Genomic DNA, 25,901 nt, shown 5'->3' on the forward strand with positions numbered 1-25,901 from the left:
TCAGAACATTCATGCAATTAAAGAAAACGTATATGAAAGAACCATAAAACGAAACTCTTTTTATGGTCTTTATGCGTTTTATGGTCTTTATGCGCACACAATTCAATAACAAATAACAAATCGAAATAATAGATTCATCTCAGACGGCAAACCATTTCGAAAGAAAGAATTTTTTTTAGTTCAATATTTGTTGGAATTGACACTTTAGATCCAGATAGATCGTATCTTGTAAATTTGAAATTCTTTCTTTTGTATTCTTTAATGACCAACAATTGGATTTCTTAATTAAATACTAAGAACTAGCCAATTTATCCTTTGCCAGTCATTTTTTTTTAATCATCCTAATATCTTTCCCTCAATTATTCTATTCTTGACTATGGGTAATCAGTGAAATTTTTTCAAAATATTGGATATGCATAGGATTAGCTGCTTCAATGGGATCTTTTATCCTGGACGGAGGACAACTTACCAAACGTATAGCATTCCCTCACGCTTGGCGCCAATGAGGTTTTTATTTGAGAGAAAAAAGAAAACTATGCCTTCGCCATATGAATACTAAGTAATAATAGCATGGCACTTCGAATTCGACATGAAAATTTTTGTATTGTTTTTTTTTTCAAAACATTAGATTTTGTATCGAGAGAGTAGTATGAGATAAGGGGTATTTCCAATTTTCTCTTATCTATCGAGAATTCAGTTCAGCGTCACAAACTTATGCTTACTCTCGAAGGAAAGTCAAGCCACAAATGATAGAAAATCTTCGAAAATAAACAAAGACTGAAAATAAATGATGTAACTAATAGTGATCCAGGAACAGGATCTCACCACCACTTCAAAAAGATCTCCAAAGCTAGAAACGATCAGCCACTGCAGGGAGTATCCTTACTAGAATCTGCATAAAAATGATACTGAAGTAGGGTGTTAGTACAATCCACAAGTATTCAGTAGCCTTGGCCGACTCAGCTAAATGAATTAATCAACTTATGAAATATACTAAGGAATGCTTCCACCTGTATACACAAAAGTCCCATTTCAGCATCGGTGCCGCAAATTTATAATGAATGACGCAAGTAAAGTAAACACATAAGGTCACAACAGTTCCCATATCACAGACAAGTCAAGCAATTCAAATGATTAAAGCAATGATATGATGCAATTATGTGATGATGCAGTGGAATCAAGATTGTCGTACAACCTGTCGTATATACCCTGTTGAGCTAAGGCTCCAAGATAAGGATCCATAAGGGACTCGCAGTCCATATACTAAATCACAATCTCAATATCTCATTAACTTGACACCTCAGCATGGCCAAGGATATAATAAGGTGTCTCATTTTCTTTCCCAAAAGGAATCTCAACATTTTTCTCAATTTCCCAAGAACATGATATGATGAATGAGGATGGATGCATCACAACACATTTATATTATGAAGGCAATAATCAACTCAACATGTATCAATAGTCTAGAGTTTTCAAACTCAGCAGAATCATGATATACATCCTCATATGAGAAATAGTGGGAAATAGGTCATTTGAAATAAGTGAGCTCCATTTAGAAAATATTTCTTTTACTCAAAGCATTATAAAGTTTCCAACTCAGCCCCTCACTCGGGCATTACAAGTCAAATAGCATTACAACTCTCTCTCACAGGCAACTCATGAATCATATGTTGTCAAAGAAAATAAAACAATAATTAAGGATTCAACATAGGATAAACAATACATACGAGACCCCACACGGGAAACACAGTAGAATAAAGCCCCCGCATGGGAAACACAATGCAACTCAAAGCCCAAAATTATGTTATGATCTCATCTCATAGCCTAAGACATAAGAATTATCAATTACCCAATCCCAGTCTAGGAAAAGGATAAGCCAAACCTACCTCAAGGCAAAACCATCACCGAACACTACCAGAGCAAATCCTCAATCACATGCTAACAGAAATGATCCTTAACTATCAAAAATGAAAAGAGTTCATCAAAAAGAGTCTAGTGATTCCCATATTAATAGGATTTGAAATTGGGGGTAAAATAGTGCAAAAATCACTTTAGAAATCAAAAGGGTACATTTAAATTTTTAGTTGAAAACCAAACTATACAAGCAAAGAAGAGTTCGTGGTTGAATAACCCACTAAAAACAAATAAGAGTTGAGCTCTAAATCAAGAACTTACTACTTTTCCAACTTTAGGAGAAAAACCCAAAAACCCACATTTGAAATACGGTAAAAATGAGAAATTTTGGAAAAACTTTGTCAAAATCAATTTACCCGCGATACAAGGACCTTAAATCCTGAAAATCAATGAAAACACATTTTAAATAGACCTTCAAATCAACAATTTTTTATTTCTATACTTTAGGGTTTAAAATCTCAAATTAATGGATAGAAATCATGAAATATGAAAGAGATATTTTTGGGAAAAGAGTAAAAGAGGGCTAGAAATACTTAACCAATGATTATGAAAGAAAAACGCATCAAAAATCACCTCAAACGGACTTTTCTAGCTCTCAATATGTCAAAAATACGAAATGGGTTCGAATAGATATTTAACTCAATAGTTCGTCACTAAAACTCATTTTCATCGCTACAAGTCTAATTTTTTGCCACTACAACTGTGCACCATCAACCTTGAAAACATCTTTTTTACCCTCAAAACTCATTCGGAATTCTATAAGCACGAACCAATAGTGAATATGCATCATAAAATATGTTTTGGAACTAATGGAATCATCGGTTTAAAAAAAATAGTTATGACCGAAATACCCCTTGGAACCATTTAGGCAAAAAATTCATCTTTTTACCTAAATATCCAAATCACAACCTAAGGTCTCGGGACTCTAACCGATCACCTTACTAGACCAAACTCGACGTTCAAACTCAATAAAGCTAACGAAATCCCCACATAACGCTCGGAACTCCTAATGTCGATCAACGTCAACCATGTAAAAAATTCTTCACTCAAAAGGGGCAAAATCACCAAAAACACAGCCGATCACATCGGGAACCACGCCAACCATTCCCGCAACCCAAACTAAGCATGAGAAATATTAAAGGAAGGGCACAATGGTCATTTCAAAATTAAAAGAAAATTGAAAAGAAATGAGACATTATACTATCCACCACTAAAACATGTGTTCGTCCCCAAACGAAAAGAAAAATAAGATACCTGAAGGGAAGAAAAGATAAGGGTATCTACGACGCATGTCAGACTCCACCTCACATATCGCCTCATTAACAGGTTGATGCCTCCACTACACCTTTACTGAGTCAATATACTTGTATCTCAACTGTCTAGTCTGTCTATCCAAGATAGAAAATGGCTCCTCCTCAAAGGATATATCCTGATCAAAAGCAACAAAATCCCACTAAATCACATGAGAATCATCATGACGACATTGCTTAAGCATCAAAACATGGAATACAGGGTAAACTGCTGACAGGCTCGGAGGTAAGACCAATCAATAAGCTACCTCTCCAAACTTTCCCAAAATCTCAGAAGGTTCAATGAACTGCGGACTGAGCTTCCCTTTCTTTCCAAACCTCATCACACCCTTGGTAGGTGACACCTTAAGTAAAACCCGCACACCAATAGAAAAAATACATATCCTGGACACACCTATTTGAATAACTCTTCTGCCTACTCTATGCAGTCACAAGGTACTCCTGAATCAACTTCACTCTTTCCACGAAGTCGCTCAACAAATTAGTGCCCCAAGGTCGAACTCCAAATGAATCAAACCAACCAACTGAAGATATACACCTCCTCTCATACAAAACCTCAAAGGGTGTCATCTGAATGTTGGAATGATAACGGTTGTTTTACGAAAACTCCACAAAAGCTAGGGATTGGTCTCAATGACTACCAAAGTCCATGGCACAAGCATGGAGTATATCCTCAAGCACCTGAATAGTCTGCTCAAACTGACCATCGGTCTGAGGATGGAAGACGTTGCTCAACTCAAGCTTTGTACCCATCTGCTCTTGCATAGAACTCCAGAAATGAGAGGTGAACTGCGCACCCCAGACACTATAGAAATGGAAACCCCATTCAACCAAACAATCTCATAAATGTAGATCCTATCCAACTGCTCCATATTATAGTTAGTCTTCACCGAGATGAAATAAGCAGACTTGGTCAAACTATCTACAATGACCCACACATAATCAAATTTACCCAAAGTCAAGGGTAATCCAGTTACAATGTCTATAGTAATGCACTCCCACTTCCACTCAAAGATGGGAATCCTTTGCATCGTACCTCTCAATATTTGATGTTCATACTTCACTTCCTAACAATTTAAAAACTTTGCCACCAAGTCTACAGTGTTTTTCTTCATACCACACCACCTATAGTTTTCCTTCAAATCATGATACATATTAGTTGCTCCCGGGTGAATAGAATATTTAGAATAATATGCCTCCTCCAATATCATGCGCCAACCAATCACTCTAGGAACAAAATATGACCACTAATCCTCAACACTCCCTCGATATCAAGAGAAGTCGACTTAGCTTCACCTTACTTTGTCCTGAATCACTCTCAACTTGTCATCCTCAAACTGGTGGGCACGAATCTAATCCATCAACGTTGACCAAGCCTCAAGTTAAAACACACCGAGGTGTAGAAATATCAAGTCGACCCAACTATCTAGCGAATGAGTGAACCTTCAATGCCAAAGGTCTCTCCTCCACCTTAAGAAGGCTAAGCTACCCATGCTAGGAGTCTTCTGACTCAAAGAATCCGCTACCACATTTGCCTTGCATGGATGATAAAGAATGATGATGTCATAGTCTTTCAACAATTCCAACCATCTACGCTGCCTCGTGTTATGATTTGGCTGAGAAAATAGATCCTTAGCTAAGATGATCGATAAAGATCTCACAATTCACACCATAGAGATAATGCCTCCATAACTTCAAAATGAGGACCACCACCAATAACTCTAAATCATGAGTAGGGTAGTTCTTCGCATGAACCTTTAGTTGACCAGAAACATAGGCAATGACTAGCTCTGTTTGCATCAATACTCTACCTAGACCAACATTTGAAGCATCACAGAATACCACAAATGCCACACCCTCCTCCGGTAGTGCAAAGATAGGTGTTGAGGTCAATAAGTATTTGATCTTTTGAAAGCTTGCCTCAGACTCATCAGTCCACAGAAATACCACAATCTTCTAAGCTAACTTAGTCAGTAGTTGCAATGGAAGAGAAACTTTGAACATATCGATGATAATAACCCGCTAAACCACCTAATCATGAATTGTCGCCACCTTAGCCGGATCGACCATAATACCTTCCTTGGAAATCATATGACCCAAGAAAGTCATGGACTCAAGCTAAAACTCGCAATTGGAGAATATGGCATACAATTTTTCTCTCTCATTCTGTGAAGAAGGGTCCTCAAGTGACGAACATGTTCTGCCCCTTTCTTGGAATAAACCAAGGTATAATTAATAAACACAATTACAAAGGAATCCAAATAAGGCCAAAATACTCGGTTCATCAACTTCATAAAATCAGCCAGGTCATGTCAGCCCAAAGGATATGACTATAAATTCATAATGCCCATAGCGAATCTTGAATGAAGTCATTGGAATACCAGAATCCCAAACTATCAATTGATGATAACCCAATCTCAAGTCAATCTTAGAAAAACACTGACGCACCCTAAAGCTAGAAAAACAAATCATCGATACGGGAAATGGGATACTTATTCTTGATTGTAGCCTTGTTGAACTGTCAATAATCAATACACATCCTCATAATACCATCCTTCTTCATAAATAAGATTGGTGCTCCTCATGGTGATACACTAGGCTAAATAAACCCTTTCTACAACAAGTCCTCCAATTAAGCCTTCAATTCCTTCAACTTTATTGGAGCCATCCGGTAAGGAGATATGGAAAGGGCTAAGTGCCCAACTCCAAGTCAATCACGAAACCAATATCACGGTTAGTAGTAACACCTTGTAAGTCTGTACGAAACACATCTATGAACTCTCTTCCCACTCTTGTGGCCTCCAAAGGTGATGGATCTTTATTAAGATCAAGAATATAAGCCAAATAAGATCCATCATACGACGAACCCCAAAAAATGATATCACTCCCTTTGGATACAAATTTGGAGCACCCTTCCACACCAATCAAGGTAAACCGAGGTAAGCTAAGGTCACAATCTTAGCATAACAATCGATGATCACATGATAAGGAGAGAACCAATCCATACCCAAAATCACATCAAAGTCAAGCATATCAAGAAAAATTAGCTTTGCTAGGGTCTCACAATTATCAAATGTCACTACACATCCCAGTACATCCAATCCACCACTAAAGAATCACCTATTGGGGTAGAGACACTAAAAGCAACAGTAAGGGACTCACATACATGATAAATACCTGCAAAAAAAATAAGTAGACTTTTAAGAATAAGTCGACATAGGATCAAATAATATTGTAGTAGAATGATGACAGACTGAAATGGCACCTGTGATCACTGTATTTGAAGCCTCTGCCTCAGATCTACTCGGTATAACATAGAACTGTCTGCGGTCACCACTAGTATGTGCGCCAATACGAGCACCATCTCGAGCTTCATCATTGGTTCACTTGGCACCAACTCTAGCACTTTGAGAAGTACCTCGTGCCAAAGTAGATGGTGTAGAATTAGTAGCCTGTGACCCCGGTTGGATACTAGAGAAATCACGTCTAGGGAAATCCTTTTCTTTGTCCCCAAACTCCTCACAAACAAAATAACCATGGGACTAGCCTTGGTGAGAGTAAACTAAAGAGTTTGCACACCCTCCCCGACATGTGGATCCACTATGCGTACCTTGACCATCCTAACTAGGCCTTGATCCACTAACACCATCTGAACTCTGAACGGCGGCCTGCACTAGTCTACCTTTACAACTTTGTGAGCCCTGCCATGAATAATCTCTACCTCTAGATGAATGACTGATAAACTGACCCTAACAACGAAACCTCTTGGTATAACCGCCCTGTCTAGTATGTCGAATACTCTGAATCATCCTAACATGGTCAATAATACCCTGGAACGTATCACCTGAGAGCAAACAAAAGTTGTGGCCTCTTGAAGATAACTGTTGAACCCCTTTACCAACTTACAGATCAAACTCTGTGTGAATACTCGACATGGAATAACAGGAAAACTCATGAAAACAAGCCACATATTCAAAAATTGATAAAGAGCCCGACTCCAATGTGTTAAACTTGTCCCTACGTTAATCTCGAAGGTTGTAGGGTACAAACCTCTCCAGGAACACCTCAGTAGTTGCTCCCCAACCCATAGTAGGAGAACCAACAGACCTACAAAAAAGAACTGATCTCCACCACTCCTTGGCCAATCCTGAAAACTAATAAGAAGTGTAAGCCACTCCATGGGACTCCAAAATACCCAGGTTGAACAATCTTTCCAGACATTCAGTCAAAAAGTCGTAAGTCTTGTCTCTAGATGTGTCGCCGAACCTAGGACGTGCCAATCTAACAAATCTATCAAAACTATTCTTCTTAGCAACAGACATGGTTGCACTAGCAAAAATTGGTGAAGCTCCAACTATCGGAGGTGCTAAGGAAGGCGCTGAAGCTAAACCAGGAATCTGAAATCCCACTCTAGGCCCCAAAAATAGAGGTGTAGCACCAATTGTAATAGAAGACCATGCCCAAAAATGGAGGTGCAGCACCAATTGTAATAGAAGACCATGAAGTACCTGTACGAACACTAGAATGAGGGACACTATCCAATATAGCCAATAACCTGACAATAAACTACATGAGTTTGTTGGTTGCCTCACCTCAGTCTGCTGCTCAATAATATTATCATGCTCAAATACGGGCTCAGGCAATTCCGCCCTAGCTCATCCTCAAGTAGGAGTTTCCCTCTCAAACTCAACCTTCACCTCGTAACACAGAAAGAATAGATTAGAGGTTTATAGTACTTGATATGAATAACTCGCACAATAAGGAATCAAAGGAAATGAATTTCTCCTACTAAGTATCTTGTAGTTGATTTTAACGTTTCAAGAACACCTCATCCAATTCTAGGTGTTTAACAATTGTAAATCAGTATAAAACCCAACTGAATGAGTTGGGGTCGAATTCCACAAGGAGCGGTATATGTTTCAAATTCAATTTGGAAGTATAAATTATCGAATAACGATATCATTCAAATTAAGGGGCGACACAAATGTCAAATGAGGGTTTTGGTTTTGATTATCAACTACAAACAGTCACAAACAATACGAATGAACAATAATGAGACGGATTCTTGGGATGTGATCGATTATAGGATAATATAGACATATGGAAATTACAACTATTAGTAAATAGCTAGATATTAGTGAGTAGGCTAGGCCATAAGGGAGGTAATTTTCTCTCAAACAATTACCCCGAATCAAGTGATTTCTCTCGAACATCAACAAGCATGCAAAATAAGAGCAACCCACACTGTAATCCATTCACTCTCTCAAGTTGAATGTGTGGGATTGGGTTTAGGATTCACTCTCTCGAGCTGAACCCGGGTCAACCCAACACCCACAAACCATCAATCAATAATCTTAATTCTAAAATCTCTCGAGCGAGCGAGCAAGAACACAAACATATAACTGCATTTGCAACTACAATTCTTAAATTACACCACAATTAATGATTAAACTCACTTTTAAATAGCATTGAAACTAACAATTAGCAATACCCATAAGCTAAATCATCCCACAATCACATGATCACACCCTAAGAATTGGGGGTTTAGCTAGACATTATAAAAAGATAAAACAATTACCGAATTGATTATCCATCAACTAGGTAAGAGTGATTTCATATTTACAATGCTCCAACTCAAAGACCCACTTCCAATTTCTCTAAAGTGAATTTTTTCAATCTCTCAAAGCTAAGGAATAACTCTAGAGAAAACTGTCTCAAGATAAGAAATCAATAATTTTCGTTCTAAAGATTGTTTCCTTGGATAAAAGATACTAAACAAAATGTTCAAAAACGTATTTATAGTCGCCAAAAATAAGCTATGAAATCTCATTTGGCGAAGTAAGTCGGGCTCACCGAACCACTCGGCGAGCCGCCCTTTGGTCTCTTCCATCATCCTTTCGTCTTGGCATTTAGCATTTTTAAGGTCTGTAACTTTGGGAGATCTATCTTGGCATCGCGGACTCATTCGACGACTCACCGACTGCTCATTTTCATCACTGACTTGGTTCCTTCCTTCAGAGCATGGTACACTGGAACTTTAGGCGGGCTGATGAGCCACTCGGTGACACGCCAACTGCTCTTGGCGATCCTTAGGCTTGCGCATCTTCATTTCTTCAACCTGTTTTGTTCCTTTTTGCCTATTAGTGTCCTTGCTTTGTTCCTCAATCTATATTCCTGAAAATCAAGGATTTAACATCAGTTATTGGCATAAATTAATCATTTGAGGACACTAAATGTATATAAACAAAGCCCTAAATGAGTCCAAATCTCGGACTCATCAACACCTCCAACTTAAACTTTTGCTTGTCCTCAAGTTCAACAATTCTAAAAGGATGTCTCAAATAGTGCTACATAAGACTCAATCATGAATGCACACAACAAGACTCAACTTACTCATGCAAGGATCAATTGTGCACTCAAAGATTCAAATTGTGACTCACCATTATCAAAGATGTTCAAGTTCACAATACTTGCTTCAAATGCAAGCTCAAGCTCAACAAAGGTACTCAAATGCCCTCACAACAAAGATGATTCCATATTCACACACTATTCTCCAACAATTTATATTTTCGGAATCACATACGACTCTCACACTCACAAAGATGAACACGTGCATGACTTCACCCAAAGGCTTGCCCTTATTTTCTAATCAACATTCGTTTCAGCTTACTCAAGATCAGAAATGTCTTTTCGAGGCTTATAATGGGGCTTAGTGTAAAGGTATGGTCATTTAGGCTCAGTGGCTGCTACCCTCATGAAATGTGGTATGAACATCACTTCTTTTCCTTTTCTTTAGTATTTTTACTCATGCTCAAAATTCACCCCATTATTCAACTTCCAATGGACTACTGGACACCCCATTTCTTTTGCAACTTTCACAACTTTATTTCACAACTGTTTCATTTTTTTTCTTTTACTTTCTTCTTTTCTTTCTCTTTTTTTTTATATGGAGGGGTTCCATCTTTTTCAAGACCATGGTTCAAAGGGGAATTCTTCACACTTCTTGATTTACCTTCTCTTTTTACCACACCCCCAACTTAGGCTTTTCAAACGAACCACACTTCATGAGGATTATGGGTGAATGGATAAAGGGGGGTCACAATTGCTCAAGTTTCTTCCAAGAAAAGGATAAGGCTCAAATAGGGTTCAAGCAAGGTTCACACATCTCACAAGGTTGGCCACAAAAAGAGGTATATTATCAAGTTGTTTCACTCATCAAATTTGTTGCCTAAGATCATTTCAAGAGCTTGCATCACTTAGTCAACCAGACCAACGGGGTAAATTCTAGGTGTCATCACACAAGGTTCAAAGTAATCTCATCACACAAGGCATAGGCACCAATAACAAACAAGGCTCCACACTTTCACTAGTGTGCAATGCTCATGAAAAGAGACTCATTCGATAATTGGCTAGTCACAATGAGAGGCAAAAAGTCCACACATTGTCTATGCAACTTCATTTGGCCTCATCGTAGCTGCACTATTCAAGTCATCGATATTGATCATAACCGATACTAAAATTTGCACAAAAACGGCCACATTTACACACAACAAGAGGTGGCAAAAATTTCCAGATGGGTCAAAAACCATTCTCATTCATAACAAGGAGACACAAGCTCAAACATCCACAAGATAGAATCAACACACAGTTTAAAACACAAAAAACCCAATAAATATACAAATATATTCACAAGAGGTAGGTATGGAAATACCTCACCCCACCACAAAAGAAAAGCAATTGTCCTCAAATGCAACCAAAAAATATCAAAATCACAAAAACTACAGAGAGAGAGGTAAAGAAAGATCATGTCTACTCAGTCGCTCCATCTGTTGGGGCATCAATGGTTGATGTCACATCAGCTGTAACCGCACTCGACCCAGCCATAGTGGTGTCTCTCAAAGAGGTATGTCGGGTAGTATCGAACATAGCATCCTCTGAGTCGGCTAGATCATCATAAACAGTCGCATCTCATTCCCCAAGCTGCTCTTCATCCGTCTCTGCCTCTGACTCAGTAACAACCACATCATCCATAGGAACATCTCCAGTGGTAGCCGGAGGCATATCAGAACTGCCCGGAACACCCTAAGAATCAGCTCCCTCGAACAGAGAAGTGAAGTCTGTGAACTTCAGGTAGTTTGCGTCCTTCCTCAAATCGGAAACCTCACCTTCCAAAGTCGTCACCTCTGAAGTAAGCCCCTGTCCTCTCTCACAGATCTCTACTCTCATTGTGAGATCATCAATCGACATTCGGAGGGGTGTCAACGCAGCTGCAATAGCCCTATCAATCATCCAGGGAACATCAGCCTCTAGTTGGGTAACCCGCACATCGGCAGAATGGGCTAGGTGGCCCATCTTGAGGATCATGGCCTGAGTGGTCCTGGTAGGTTTGGAAGCAACAGAAGAACCAGGAGCCTGGGAAGAAGTGTAAGTGGATGTACCTGAAGGCCCGGAGGCCTGAGTAGGCACAGATACCTCTGCAGGTATAGACTCAACATTAACTTTCGGGGATGCATCTACTAGAGCCACTCTCTTCCTATCCACCTCATGTCGTGTGTACTCGGCCTCTATACACCGGATATATTGGTGGAAGATGCGATGCTTGATCCGAGACCGGCCGATTTTGGGTGGCAGATAATGGACTCATTCTGCGAGGGCATGATAGAATTGTTGATGAACCCGAACCAATACCGAGCGGCAATGTTCAAGTCCTTCTTCTCGATGGGAACTCCTGCCTCAATCCACCTCGGGGTGGTGTCAGAAGTGAGGGGAGCAAGCCAACTCTTTAGGTCATCAAGGGTCTGTGTTGTAGCTAAGCCCTCGTACTTATGCTCAAACCCTATAGCTCGGTCAAGTGCAGCATTGATATGATCGTTGCTGCATCCCACTGTCTGCTCCTGAACCACCACAAATTTTACCGTTCTAAAGGCACTAACCTTCTTCTTTCATTTCGATACCAGGTCGTTGTATGCCATGTAAAAATCTGAAACCATGTAGGAATATAGGGCCACGGGACCTGGTAAACTGCTCAAACCTATGGAACCAGAGAGTATCCTTCACATTAGGGAACCTGTCCACTACACTATCTGTGGAAAATCTATTTTCGTTGAGAATGGTCCTAAGTCCCTTGGCCTTTAGCCTGCTGAGTAGCCGGGGAGAAGGACCCTAAACTGGTGGTGCTGAATCACTGTCTGTGCCGGAGCTAGCACTGTGTCATCAGCAGGTGGGGTAGCCTTTGGGATCCTAGACGGACCTTGACGACCTCTGGCACGAATCTCAGCTCGCCGGGATTGAAGAGGTTGGTCATCCTCAGGCTCAGACAATGCAGCCTGAGAATCAAAGAATTCTCCATCACTTCCGGAGTTGTACTCTAGTATCTCAGCTACGGGCGTTTTGCCCTTTCCCATGGCTCTTTTTGGAGGAGCTTGTTTGCCCTTTTTCAAAGGAGCAATTGCTGCCTCATTAATCACGATTCCCCGTGCTTATTTGCGGGGTGCCATACCACTCTCGTCCAAGTTGGTCCTAGCCATATCTGCAATACACATCGGAAAAAGTTAGAAACAATTCAAGAAAAATGCAAAAAATAGGTTGCGGAAAGACTCGCCGAACCGATCGGCAAGTCGCCGAGACACTTAGGCGAGCTAGATCGAGCTCGCCGAAAGGACTGACTTTAAAATTTTCCAAAAAAATGGCAGATCAGAGATATGCAGGGTCTTTCGGTGAATCGTCGACACCACTCAACAGCTCATACTATCCCACCAAAAGTTGCAGTATGTTTTAGGGGTTAGGGGCACAGAAAGGGCGATCAAGGGAGATTTTCGGTGAGTCACCGAGTGAACTTGGCGAGCTCATGCTTCGCGCCAAAAGTTACAAACTCTAACTCAGCCAAAACACAAAATTAAGGGCGATCAAGGGGGACGTTGGCGAACTGCCAAACGGTTCGGCGAGCTTGACCCAGCTCGCCAACTGCCCAACGTGCCAAATTTCAACTATGTTTCCTAAAATCAAGCCCACAACCCCCGAAATTAAAATCAAACAACACACTCATGCAATTAAACTAAGACCCATTCGACCCATGCCACCGAGGTTCTCAGACTTCCCCCGTTTTGGCCAAAATTGGCCATTCGACGACTTTTGCCCTTAAAAATGACGTCAAACGCTCCATCATTAGGCAAAGTACGTCATTTAGGACAATCGGGGTTACTTAGACTTCACCCAACTAGATCCAACAAATAATTACCGTAACCCAATCATTTATGATCAATTTTAGAGCACAAAATTCAGAAAATCAACATTTTAATCAATTTAGGCACAATTACGAAGACACGATAGGCAAACTAGCACAACACTACAATTTCAGAACAAGCCCAGCACACATCAACACAATTTAAACAAATGCATTCGAGTTCAACCGCTATTCTAGAGTTTGGGGTTTGGAAAACCAACCTTTACGTTGAATAAAGAGTTTGAAAAGCTAGGTGGCAATGAAATCCAAATCCAAGCACAAGATGAATGAGCAAAAAGCGATAAAAATACAAAAATATAGAAAATCTAGAGTACGAGTGTGATTGTATGAGGCTAAAATGAGGTAATATGAAAGAGTTTGAAATTTTAAACCTTTGGCCTTTTAAAACCTTTCAGTTCGCGGCCCTCTCGGCCATATTAGTCGTCCTCGCCGAACCACTCGGCGGTGCGCCACCGAGTGGTAACTTACATCACCGAGTTTTATAGGACCTTCAGTTAATTTGGGGGTCTAAACAGGGGATAAAGTCGAGCTCGCTGATTCATCCAAAGGCCCACCGAGTTTTACAGACTCCAACCTGATATTTTCTAGAGTCCAATGGCGGTCTAAGTTGGGCTCGCCGGCATGTTGTCGAATAGCCTCTTTGCTAGCCAACTTGCATTTTTCAAACATATTCCGCTTTTCCGCCTGCACAATCAACACCCATTATTCAAAAACAAAGCACAAAGCATTAAAAACTTGGGTTGCCTCCCAAGAAGATCCATAGTTAACGTCGTGGCACGACGCAAGTACCCATTTAAGCTTCATTTTTGGGGTTTGTCATAGTATCACTAGGCAACCCTCCTTGTTGTCTTGGGTTAAGATGCGAAGAAATCTGACCCATTTGGGTCTCCAACTACTTGATAGATATGGAATGAGAGGTCACCATCTAGTTGAGAGTTGATACGTCTTCCTTCATTTCTTTCAAAACTTTATCGAACCCTTCAACCTTGTTGAGAATACATGATAGCATATCCCCAGTCTGGCCACCTTCCGAATCTTTGGGCTTTTGACGCTCGTGGGGAGGAACATACTTATCCTCATCCCCTTCTCTTTCCTTCTAGGTGGCGTTACGATCACGCCACTCCCTATCACGGTCTCTCCAGCCCTCATCTCTATTCCAACCTTGGTTACCACCCGGCCTTGGGTAGTTTGCACGATAATCTCCTCATTGGTTGGCTAGAAAGTTCCCTTCCTCATTGTACAACGCTTCAAATTTGGCCTCTTAGGGGTTTACACCACCAACACCGACAACATTAACACCCTCATACTAGCACCCATGACGTTCTTGGCCAAGATGTCCAGCTGGGTCATCATTTTTGCCATGTTTTGGTCTCTCTCTTAATTTTTTCAATCTATTCTTTTGTCAATTTGTAAGTAAGAGGAGAGACTTGATCTTCACGGGTGTACCATGCCCGGTTTATCTTGGTCATGCCATCAAGGAGTTGGGTTGCTATTACATATGGTTGTTGAATTAAACCTCCCGGAGAAAGTTGATCAGCCACTCCCTTGTTTAACGAATCAAGGCTTCTATAAAAGTACTGCAGCAGGACATTATTGGGCAATCCATGAGTTGGGCAGTGCAATACCAACTTCTTAAACCTTAACCAAGTCTCATGGATTGGCTCACCCTCCAAGCGCTTGATGTTTTGGATGTTGTCCCGAAGAGTCATCATCTTCAAAGGGGGAAAATTGCACTTGAAATGCAGTAATAAGCTCGTCCCACAAAGTGATAGAATCATTTGGCAAATCAGCCAACCACTTACATGCTTCTCCCATTAGAGAAAATGGGAACAACCTCAGCCGGACCGATTCTTGAGATATGTTCTTAAAGGAGAACGGTCCATAAATATCAATAAAATTCCTTATATGCTCATAGGGATCCTCATGAGCCAGCCCACCAAACAAACTTTTCAATTGTAAGAGCTGCAACATGGTGCTTGTAATGTGAAACACCGCTTTCCCTCAGCCGGAGGTAAACGAATGGCACCAACTCCGTCCACTAGATTTGGGTCATTAACATTCGGTTCATTGACATCATTGAGATTCCCGATGTCATCTTTGTGGCCCACTTGGCTACCATTGCTTTCGTTGACACTCATTTCCTCTGTTATAACACGTAACACAAAAACCAAAACTAAAGTAAGTAGATTCAACTATAACTAAAATGATTTCTCTTGAACATCAACAAGCATGCAAAATAAAAGCAGCCCACACCTTAATCAATTCACTCTCTTGAGCTGAATGTGTGGGACTGGGTTTAGGATTCACTCTCTCGAGCTAAACCCAGGTCTACCCAATACCCACAAACCATCGTTCAATAATCTTAGTTCTAAAACCTCTCTCTCGAGTAAGCCAAGAGCACAAACATAGAACTGCATTTGCAACTACAATTCTTAAATTAAACCACAATGAATGATTAAACTCACTATTAAATAGCATTTAAACTACTAATTAGCAATACCCATAAGCTAAATCAGCTCATAATCACATGATCACACCCCAAGAATTGAGGTTTTAGCTAGACATTATAAAAAGGTAAAAATAATTGCCGAATTGATTATCCATCATCTCGGTAAGAGTGATTTCGTCTCTACAATTCTCCAATTTGATGAATATCAAAGACCCACTTGCAATTTCTCAAAAGTGAATTTCTTCAATCCCTCAAAGCTAAGGAAGAACTCTAGAGAAAACTATCTCAAGATAAGATATCAATAATTTATGTTCTAAAGATTGTTTCCTTAGATAAAAGATACCAAACTAAATGTTCAAAAACATATTTATAGTCACCGAAAATAAGCTACGAAAGCCTATTTGGCGAAGTAAGTCGGGCTCGCTGAGCCGCCCTTTGGTCTCTTCCATCACCCTTTCGCCTTGGCATTCAGCATCCTAGTTTGGGTGATCTATCTTGGCATCGCACACTCACTCGGCGATCCATCGACTGCTTCCTTTAGTCGCCAACTTGGTTCCTTCCTTCAAAGCTTGGCACACTAGAACTTTAGGAGGGGTGATAAGCCACTCAGTGATAAGCCTAGTACTCTTGGCGATCCTCAGGCTAGCCCATCTTCATTTATTCAGCTTGTTTTGTTCCTTTTTGCATATTAGTGTCCTTGCTTTGTTCCTCAATCCATATTCCCGAAAATCAAGGATTTAACATCAGTTATTGGCACAAATTAAGCATTTGAGGACACTAAATCTATATAAACAAAGGCCTAAATAAGTCCAAATCTCGTACTCATCAGTAGTCTCTCAAAAATAAGTACGGATGTCCACGTACCGATCCGTAAGACTCTACTAGACACACTACTCTTTAAGTTGTGGGACCGGTGACTCTAGCCCTCTAATACCAATTTGTCACGACCCAAAAGTCAAGGTCATAATGGCACACACCTCGAAATCCCCTAAAATCATGTGTAATCCAAAACTAACACACATAGGAGACTCTCAAAGGAAAGTTAGGCCACAAGCAATAGAAAAGAACAACAAATAATATCCTAAAACCTGGTAGAATATGTATAGAGAGCATCTAATACATCTTTAGAGTATGAAACACATCACAAGTCCTCAAAAGAATCAAACACTGAAAATAAAGGATGGAACTAATGGTGATCTAGGAACATGATCTCACCATCACTCTGAAAGGATCTCCAAAGCTAGAAACGATCAACCACCACGGAGAGTACCTTGACTGGAATTTGCATAAAAATGATAAAGAAGTAGGGGGGTGAGCACAATCCACAAGTACTCAGTAGGCTTGGCTGACTGCAAAAGAAACTAATCAACTTATGATATATACTAAGGAACGCTTCCACTTGCATACATAAAAGTTCCATTCTAGCATCGATGTCGCCAATTTATAAAGAACGGCGCTGGTAAAAAAACACATAAGGGCACAACAATTCCCATATCACAGACTAGTCAAGCAATTCAAATGATAAATGCAATGTAATGAGATGATGCAATGATGTGGTGGTATAGTGGAATCAAGATTTTTGCACAACCTATCGTATACACCCTGTAGAGCTAAGGCTCCAAGAAAAGGACCCATAGGAGACTTCCAGTCCATATACCAAATCACAATCTTAATATCTTATCAACTCTCCTCCTCAACATGGTCAAGAATATAAAAAGGTGTCTCATTTTCTTTTCAAAAGAAATCTCCACATTTTTCTCAATTTCCCAAGAACATGATATAATGATAAGGATGGATGCATCACAACATATATATAACATGGAGGCAATAATACTCAACATGTTTCAACAATTTAAATTTATCAAAATTTAGCCGAATCATGATATACACCCTCAGATGAAAAAATAGAGGGAAAGAATTCATTTGAAATAAGTAAATTCCATTTAGAAAGCATTTTGTTTACTCAAAGCATTATAAAGTTTCCAACTCAGCCCCTCACTCAGGCATTACAAGTCAAATAACATAACAAGCCTCTCTCACGAGCAACTCATGAATCATACGCTCTCAAAGCAAATAGAACAACAATTAAGGCCTCAACATATATGATCCCCCACACGGGCAACAAAATATAATCAATCCCCCGCATAGGCAACACTATACAACTCACAGCCCAAAATCATGCTACGAGCCCATCCCATTGCCTAAGATATAAGAATGATCAATTACCCAACCTCAGTCTAGGAGAAGGATAAGCCAAACCTACTTCAAGGCCGAAACTTCAGCCGAAAAATTCTACCAACGTAAATCCTCAACCACACGCTAACTAAAATGATCCTCAACTATCAACAATGGAAAGAGTTCATTCAAAGGAGTCCAATGATACTCATACTGATAGGATTTGAAATTGGGGGTAAAATAGTTGAAAAATCACTTCAGAAATCAAAAGGTTAAAATCATATTTTTAGTTGAAAATCAAATTCTACAAGCCAATAGGATTTTGCAGTTGAAAAACCCATTAAAAACAAACAAGAATCGAGCTCTAAATCAAGAACTTACTACTTTTCCAACTTTTGGAGAATAACCCCAAAACCAACATTTGAAATGTAGTCAAAAATGAAAAAATTTAGAAAAACTTTTTCGAAATTAATATGCCCACAATACAAACACCTTAAATCCCTAAAATCAATATAAACACATTCCAAATCAACCTTCAAATCAACAATTTTTTGATTTCTCTACTTTAGGATTTAAAATCTCAACTTAATTTATAGAAATCATGAAATATGAAAGGTATATTGTTGGGAAAAGAGTAAAATAGGGTTAGAAATACGTACCCAATTATGATGAAAGAAAACGTATCAAAAATCACCTCAAACCAACTTTTCTAGTTCTCAAAATGTCAAAAATACGAACTAGGTTCGAATAGATATATAATTCATTGATGCAGTCACTAGAACTCATTTTTCGTCGCTAAAAGTTTATTATTTCGCATGTGCACCAGCAACCTTGAAAACATCATTTTGACCCTCGAAACTCATTCGGAATCCTATAAACACAAACCAATAGTGCAAATTCATCGTAAAACATGTTTTGGAACGAAATCGTCGGATTTCAAAAAAAAAAGATAGTTATGACCGAAATACCACTCGGAACCCAGTTTGGCCAAAAATTCAACTTTTTACCTAAATATCCAAGTAACAACCTAAGGTTTCAGGACTCTAACCGATCACCTTACTAGACCAAACTCGATATTCCAGACTCAATAAAACTCATGGAATCTCCATACAATGCTCGAAACTCATAATATTGACAAAAGTCAATCATATAAAAAATTCTCAACTCAAAAGGGTCAAAATCACCAAAAAAAAAAGACACCCGATCATATTGGGTACCACACCAACTATTCCCGCAATCCAAACTAAGAATGAAAAAGCTAAGAGAATGGGCAAAATGGTTATTTCACAATTAAATGCAAATCCACAAGAAATGGGATATTACATAATTTATATTCGCTTTTGACTATGCTTTCCATTAGTAATTGTGTGAATTTAATATAACTTTTACTTTATTTCTCGAATTAAGAATTACATTTTCTATGCTTTTTATATGAAAATTATTTTGTGGATATATATAAAAAGTTTAAGCTATTAAATTAATCAATTACCAAATTACATGAACACTAAATTTAAATAGTTAAATAATTAAAATTATAAGTCCCTTGCTTGTTTCAATCTAATAAGTGAAGCATTATTTTTTACGTAAAATAAAATAAAAAAGGGTTTGAGTGGAAGCCAATGTGTCAAAAATTTAGACAAGTGTCACAACTTTAGAAAGTTGTAATTTTTAATTTTCCCAGTATAACCTTTTAGAATTCCGTAAAGTACCACTCAGTCCTCCACTTTACAAAGAAATCTGAAACCCTTTCACAACCCCAAAATTTTCCTTGTGGCAAAAACATGAAAAGACTTTGTTCTTCCATTGAATCCATTGACATGGGGATACTTGTTGATATTGTTGAAAGGGTGGCTTCTATCTCTTTCATTGATTTAATGAATTTGAGACTCGGGTATGTATATATCGATATATTTATTAAACTATTATTTACATCAATGTTTTCTAACTGATTATTTTTTTAGTTCAAAGTTTTTTAATCAACTCAAAAGTTACAAATACCTATATGAGAAGGTATCACTTGTAGACTTTTCATTTTTTTTTCCTGGTATGTGTGGTCTAAAAAGCACATAAATAAAAGAAATTCTTTCTTTGGCCAGTGCACACTAGCTGGGAATACAGACACCTTGTACAGAAAAGGTGTGTAATACTTTTTTCTTATTTTTTTTGTATCTATTCAAATGGTTATTTGGAAGCTGATAAGCTTTGATTTAATTTTTGGTCACAAAATTTAAAGATTTTTTCATGTATTCAGATGGTTATTATTTTTATAGTCACAAAATTCATATGGACTTTTTAACAAATGGTTATGTATTTATTTTCTCATATTGAGTTTTTCAACAATTATTGGTCGGAGCTTGCATTGAAAATATTATAGAAAACAGAACAAGGCGGCCACAATGGAGCAGCATATCTGCTTGTCATAATCTCAATATTCTCGGGTGGTGATTATAGTCTAGAAGGGGTCAAAATCATTGGCAAGATGAAAGAAAAATTTCTGCAAAGAAGAATAACAAAACAGTGGCGGGAGAGTTTAATATCAATCTTGCAAGCTATTTGGGTCAGTAATCCTTTATTTTTGGAATAAAGACCCATTCGTTATCGCACTATTTAACATAAGAATAGCGTTCGCATGAATGGCTGGATTATTGATAGTGACAATGAACAGGGAGATAATCATTGTCATGCTTGTAGTTCTGATGTTGAGATTGATCATATCTTTGTTGTTTTGCCTAAGTTTGGACTGTAAATTAGGTTTCTATTATGTGGAGTAATACTTTTGGGGGCTAAATTATGTGTATAAATTCCAACTTGTCAAGTCTTTTTGGGGTTAATTTATGTACTTGTAATTTAGCTTTTTATTTTGTAATATAATAAATAATATTTCCTTCTTAATTTTGTACTAATTGTTTGTGTTCATTTATAGTGCTTATAAGATCCTCACTAATTCGATTATTTGAGTTCTATAAACTACATGAAAAACCAATACATTATTTATTCATTTTTTACTTTCATTTGGACTATTTTTTGGGGCTAAAATATGTGCATGAATTGCAACTTGTCAAATACTTTATTTTTGTTCAAAATTCATTGAATATAGTTGTTTCATTTAACTTTGTTCCAACCTAATGGAAGCTAAACTCAACTTTCGATTATTTGAGTTCTGTAAACTACATGAAAAACTAATACATTATTTATTTGTTTTTCACTTTCATTTGGACTATCTTTTGGGGCTAAAATATGTGCATGAATTGCAACTAGTTAAATACTTTATTTTTGTTCAAAATTCATTGAATATAGTTGTTTCATTTAACTTTGTTCCAACCTAATGGAAGCTAAACTCAACTTTTGAACATTTTTTAACAAAAGAATTAAAAAAAATTAGAGTTCTTGAAATTTATAATTGTGGTAACCGAGATAAGTAATCATGACACTGAATTATGTTAATGAATTACATTTTCACCAAGTTTCCTGATGGGTAATTAAATGAGATGACTTTAGATAAGTTTGAATTTGAACTTTGCAATTAATTGTCTATGTTTTATATGTGCAGGTGTTCAAATTGAAGTGTTGAACATGATTAGTGAAAAAGGCCAACAAGAATGCTAAAGAAAGAAAAAGAATAAAAATGTGCATTAGCTAAGCTATTGCCCGTCCACGCAGTCAAGTGCCCAGCGGCGCATCTGCGCGGAAACATTAAAGAGTTGTTGCATGCCTGCACGGTGGTCGCTCTCTTAAACTTCTTGTAACACCTCAGAAATCATACTTGGACAATTCAACAAAAAAAAGGGTCGAAACAAAAAATTCTGGAGGACCACGAACCCCTCCACGAGTCGTGGATCCTCACACGTGCCTTGGGATGGCTCGTAGAAGTAAGGCAGAGCCACCAAGGCTCACACACCAAACCACGGAGCCCACCACAGGTCGTGGACTCAATGACGGCCGTGGATGGGTCCGTCATCTTGAGCCACTAGACCCTTAGCCCCAAGTAAAGAACCATGGTGGCCTTCACGGTCCATGGTCATTCACATGGTTCGTGAAATGGACCGTAGATGGGAGTGCCAGAACCAGTAGACAATCTCCCATGAACCACAACCCATTAGATAGGTCGTGGTCCCTTAGACGGTCCGTCAGAGGCTCCGTGGAAAGGCCTAGTCAGCTTTTAAGTTAGGATTGTTTTTGTCTTTTTCCCTATGCATTGGGCATCTAAACTATGTCAGTTTACTCAATTTAAGCCTAATAATCTAGTTAGAACCTATGAAAAACCTTTATTCTCAAAATTCATCAAAATTAGAGCAAAAAAAAAGACGACCAGCCCCTCAAGAACAAGCAGAACATTTTCTTCAAGTTTCAGCCCCAAAATCGAAGGATTTCTCCGTAGATTTTGTCACCAGGTATGTGGGATTTCACTGGTGGGTTCCTTTCATCCACTAGGTCCCTAGAATTTAGTTAGTTTTATTGATTCTCCAAATCTTGTTTAGATCTAGGGTTTGTAAAATCTAAGGAATTTATTGTGATTTTAGTTGCAATAATATCCATAGTCTAAATATCAGGTTTTCTTGGAAACGTTGCTTAATTCCTTGTATGAAACTCAGAACCCTAGTTTTCATAAATTCTATTACTTAATGAAATATACTTGCTAGGCCAATTAAACAGATAATCATGCTCCAGATTTCGAATGTCACATTATCAGTATATAAATGTTGCATTCTCAGATTGCATGTCAGTATTTTAAGCTATTTAGTATTTCAGTCACATTTCAGTCATATACATATTCAGTTGGGAGTAGACTTAGCACCGAGTTGGACTAGGGTTCATCATACCCTCATAGTACCACAACTACGTGCTCCCGTAGGATTATAAGTCCCCTATGTTGGGCATCAGAATTAGTGATCACGCCAGGCATGCCTTTATACCCCTGGCAAGGTATATTGGGTCCTCTCGATGGGGCGTATACATCGGACTCCACGTTTAGCTCACGTGGTTAATGTCGGTTAATAGTAGTTTCCACAGTCAGACTTTTAGTGCATTTGGCAAGGTTTTCAGTATGTACTTTAGCATGCAGGTCAACATGTATCTTCACGATTAGTACTTGGTCATTGCATTCAGTTTAGCATTTCAGTTATGTTTCAATATTAACATTTTTACTCATTTTATGTCATTTCTCAGTTATGTTTTATATATATATATATATATATATATATATATATATATATTCAGCTTAGTATTTATATCATTCATGATAAGTACATTCCAAGTACTGACGCATACACTGTGCTACATCATGAAATGATGTAGGTTCAGGTACTCAGCATCCAGATCGCGCTTAGATCGATTCTCGATCCACATTTCAGCAGCTTCAGTGGTGAGTCCTCATACTTCGAGGACAATAGACATGTTTTTTATATTAGTCTTGTTATTCAGTTTTCAGTTTTGTTAGAGTTAGCTTGGGGGTATGTCCCATCAACTCAACCAAGTTACAGGCTTTTCAGACATAGTAGTAGAATCAGCTTGAATTGTGAAGTTTATCTTTCAGTTGTTATTAAGCTCTTAGTATGTTTGATACATTCAGACTAGCTGGGTATTCCCCACTTTTAGTTATCCATGGTTTAGTTTCTGCATAGTATATGTCTTATTCAGTGATTCTTAGTATGCTTGATATATGCCAACCACAGGGTTAGCTTGGGGTCACTTTACGTCAAGGGGATAGCCTCGGGGCGTGAAAAACGTGGTATCAGAGCATTAGGTTCAAGAGTCCTAGGATATCTGAAAGCTTCACTAAGTAGAGTCTTTTTCATGGGTGTAAAGTGCACCACATCTATGAGAGGGAGGCTACGAAGTGTTTTAAGAAAACCTTCACTTCCTTCGTTATTTTTATTGTGTGTGGGTGTGATCCAACTTCTCTTTTCTAATCCGTCATTATGCGTTTCAGATCATGCCTCCTTATAGAGCTAATGCATGGAATGATAATGCACACAATGCTAAGGCAATTCCTCCAGTCTCAAACAATGAGGTTACGAATGGAGAATTTTGGAATATGATCCAACTCTTGCCTCAGAGTGTGGCCAATCAGAATAATCAGCAGGTCCTAGTTCCTACTAACACAAATGGTAGATCAGCTGCAGCTAGGGTTCAAGATTTTGTTCGGATGAATCTGCCAGAGTTTCTGGGGTCGAAGATTGGTGAGGACCCACAAAACTTTATTGATGAGGTTAAGAAAATTCTTGGAGTAATGCAAGTGACTGGAACTGAGAAGGTTTAGTTGGCATTCTACCAACTTAAGGATATGGCTCATATCTGGTTCACTCAGTGGAAATAAAATAGGGGTGCGGATGCAGCTCATGTGACTTGGGATTGCTTTACTAGAGCTTTTCTAGACAGGTTCTTCCCAAGGGAATAGAGAGAAGCTAAGGCACAAGAGTTTATGAACTTGAAGTAGGGCTATATGTCGGTCAAAGAGTACGGGCTGAAATTCACCCAGCTCTCTAGGAATGCTCCACACATGGTTGCCGATCCTAGGGCACAAATGAGTAAGTTCTTGTTTGGGGTATCTTGTTTGGGGTATCCGATCTGGTGAAGACTGAGTGCAAGAATGTTATGATTCTAGGGAATATGGATATCGCCAGACTAATGACTTATGCTCAGCAAGTTGAGGGAGATAAGCTTAGGGAATTAGCTAAGGATAACAAAATGGCTAGAACATGAAACTATCAATAATCGCAGCAAAAGTCGAGTGGTGGAAATCGCTCATAGTTTCAACAGAGGTCAATAGCCCCAGCACCTTTATCAGCTAGTGTTCCATCCCCTAGGTTTCGACAGGAACATAAAGGGATAGCATTAGGCTCTAAGTCACAGGTAGTGCTTCAGGTAATCAGACATTTCCAACTTGCCCAAAGTGTGGTAAGAACCATCCGAGAGAGTATCTTGCAGGCAGGGAAGGGTGTTTTAGGTGTGGTAAGTCTTTCCATAAGTTGAAGGATTGTACTTCTTGCAGGCAGGGGAAAGGAGGTAACAATAATAGGGCTCAGTCTACAGCTCAAGCAGCACCAACAGGTCGCCCAACTCAGCAGGGTGCTTCATCTTGTACAGGTGGCAGTCAGCGCCAGAACATGTTGTATGCTCTCCAGGCTTGCCAGGACCAGGAAATTCTCTTGATGTGGTCACTGGTATGTTACGAGTCTTTCATTTAGATATTTATGCATTGTTAGACCTAGGGGCTACACTATTTTTTCTAACTCCCTATATAGCAGTAAACTTCGGTCTCAGTCCAGAAACTCTTTCAGAACCCTTCTCAGTCTTTACTCCAGTTGGTTACCCAGTTATAGCTAGACGGGTAAACAGAAATTGCCCTGTCACGGTCTCTCATAAATTCACCTCGGTAGATCTTGTAGAGTTAGAAATGGTAGATTTTGATATCATTCTAGGAATGGATTGGTTATATTCTTGTTATGCTTCAGTCGATTGTAGAACCAGAATGGTTCGATTTCAGTTTTCAAATGAGCTAGTCTTAGAGTGTAAGGGTAGTAGCTCAATGCCTATGGGTCGATTTATCTCTTACCTTAAGGCCAGAAAAATAATTTCCAAAGGGTATATGTGTCATCTTTTTCGAGTTAAGGATTCAAACTCTGAAGCCCCAACTCTTGAGTTAGTCCCAGTAGTAAATAAGTTTCCAGAAGTTTTTCCAAAATATCTTCCTGGATTTCCTCACGAAAGGGAAATCAACTTTGGAATAGATCTCCTTCCAGATACCCATCCCATTTTGATTCCTCATTACAGAATGGCTCCAGCTGAGCTTAAGGAATTGAAAGAGCGG

The 25,901-nt window shown here is 38.8% G+C and overlaps 1 protein-coding gene across 1 annotated transcript in view; it reads left to right on the plus strand.

The window, feature by feature from the left end:
- Positions 1–24,023: 24,023 nt before the first annotated feature.
- LOC125834791 (uncharacterized) overlaps positions 24,024–25,901 on the plus strand; it is a 47,317-nt gene continuing 45,439 nt past the window's right edge. Inside the window, exons 1-3 of the mRNA XM_049513943.1 lie at positions 24,024–24,344; positions 24,908–25,042; positions 25,087–25,254. Coding sequence (XP_049369900.1) covers positions 24,024–24,344; positions 24,908–25,042; positions 25,087–25,254 — 624 coding nt within the window. The remainder of the gene's footprint in view (positions 24,345–24,907; positions 25,043–25,086; positions 25,255–25,901) is intronic.

This window comes from Solanum verrucosum, unplaced genomic scaffold (assembly GCF_900185275.1).
Source record: "Solanum verrucosum unplaced genomic scaffold, falcon-dt-bn FXZP01000073.1, whole genome shotgun sequence".
Taxonomy (NCBI): domain Eukaryota; kingdom Viridiplantae; phylum Streptophyta; class Magnoliopsida; order Solanales; family Solanaceae; genus Solanum; species Solanum verrucosum.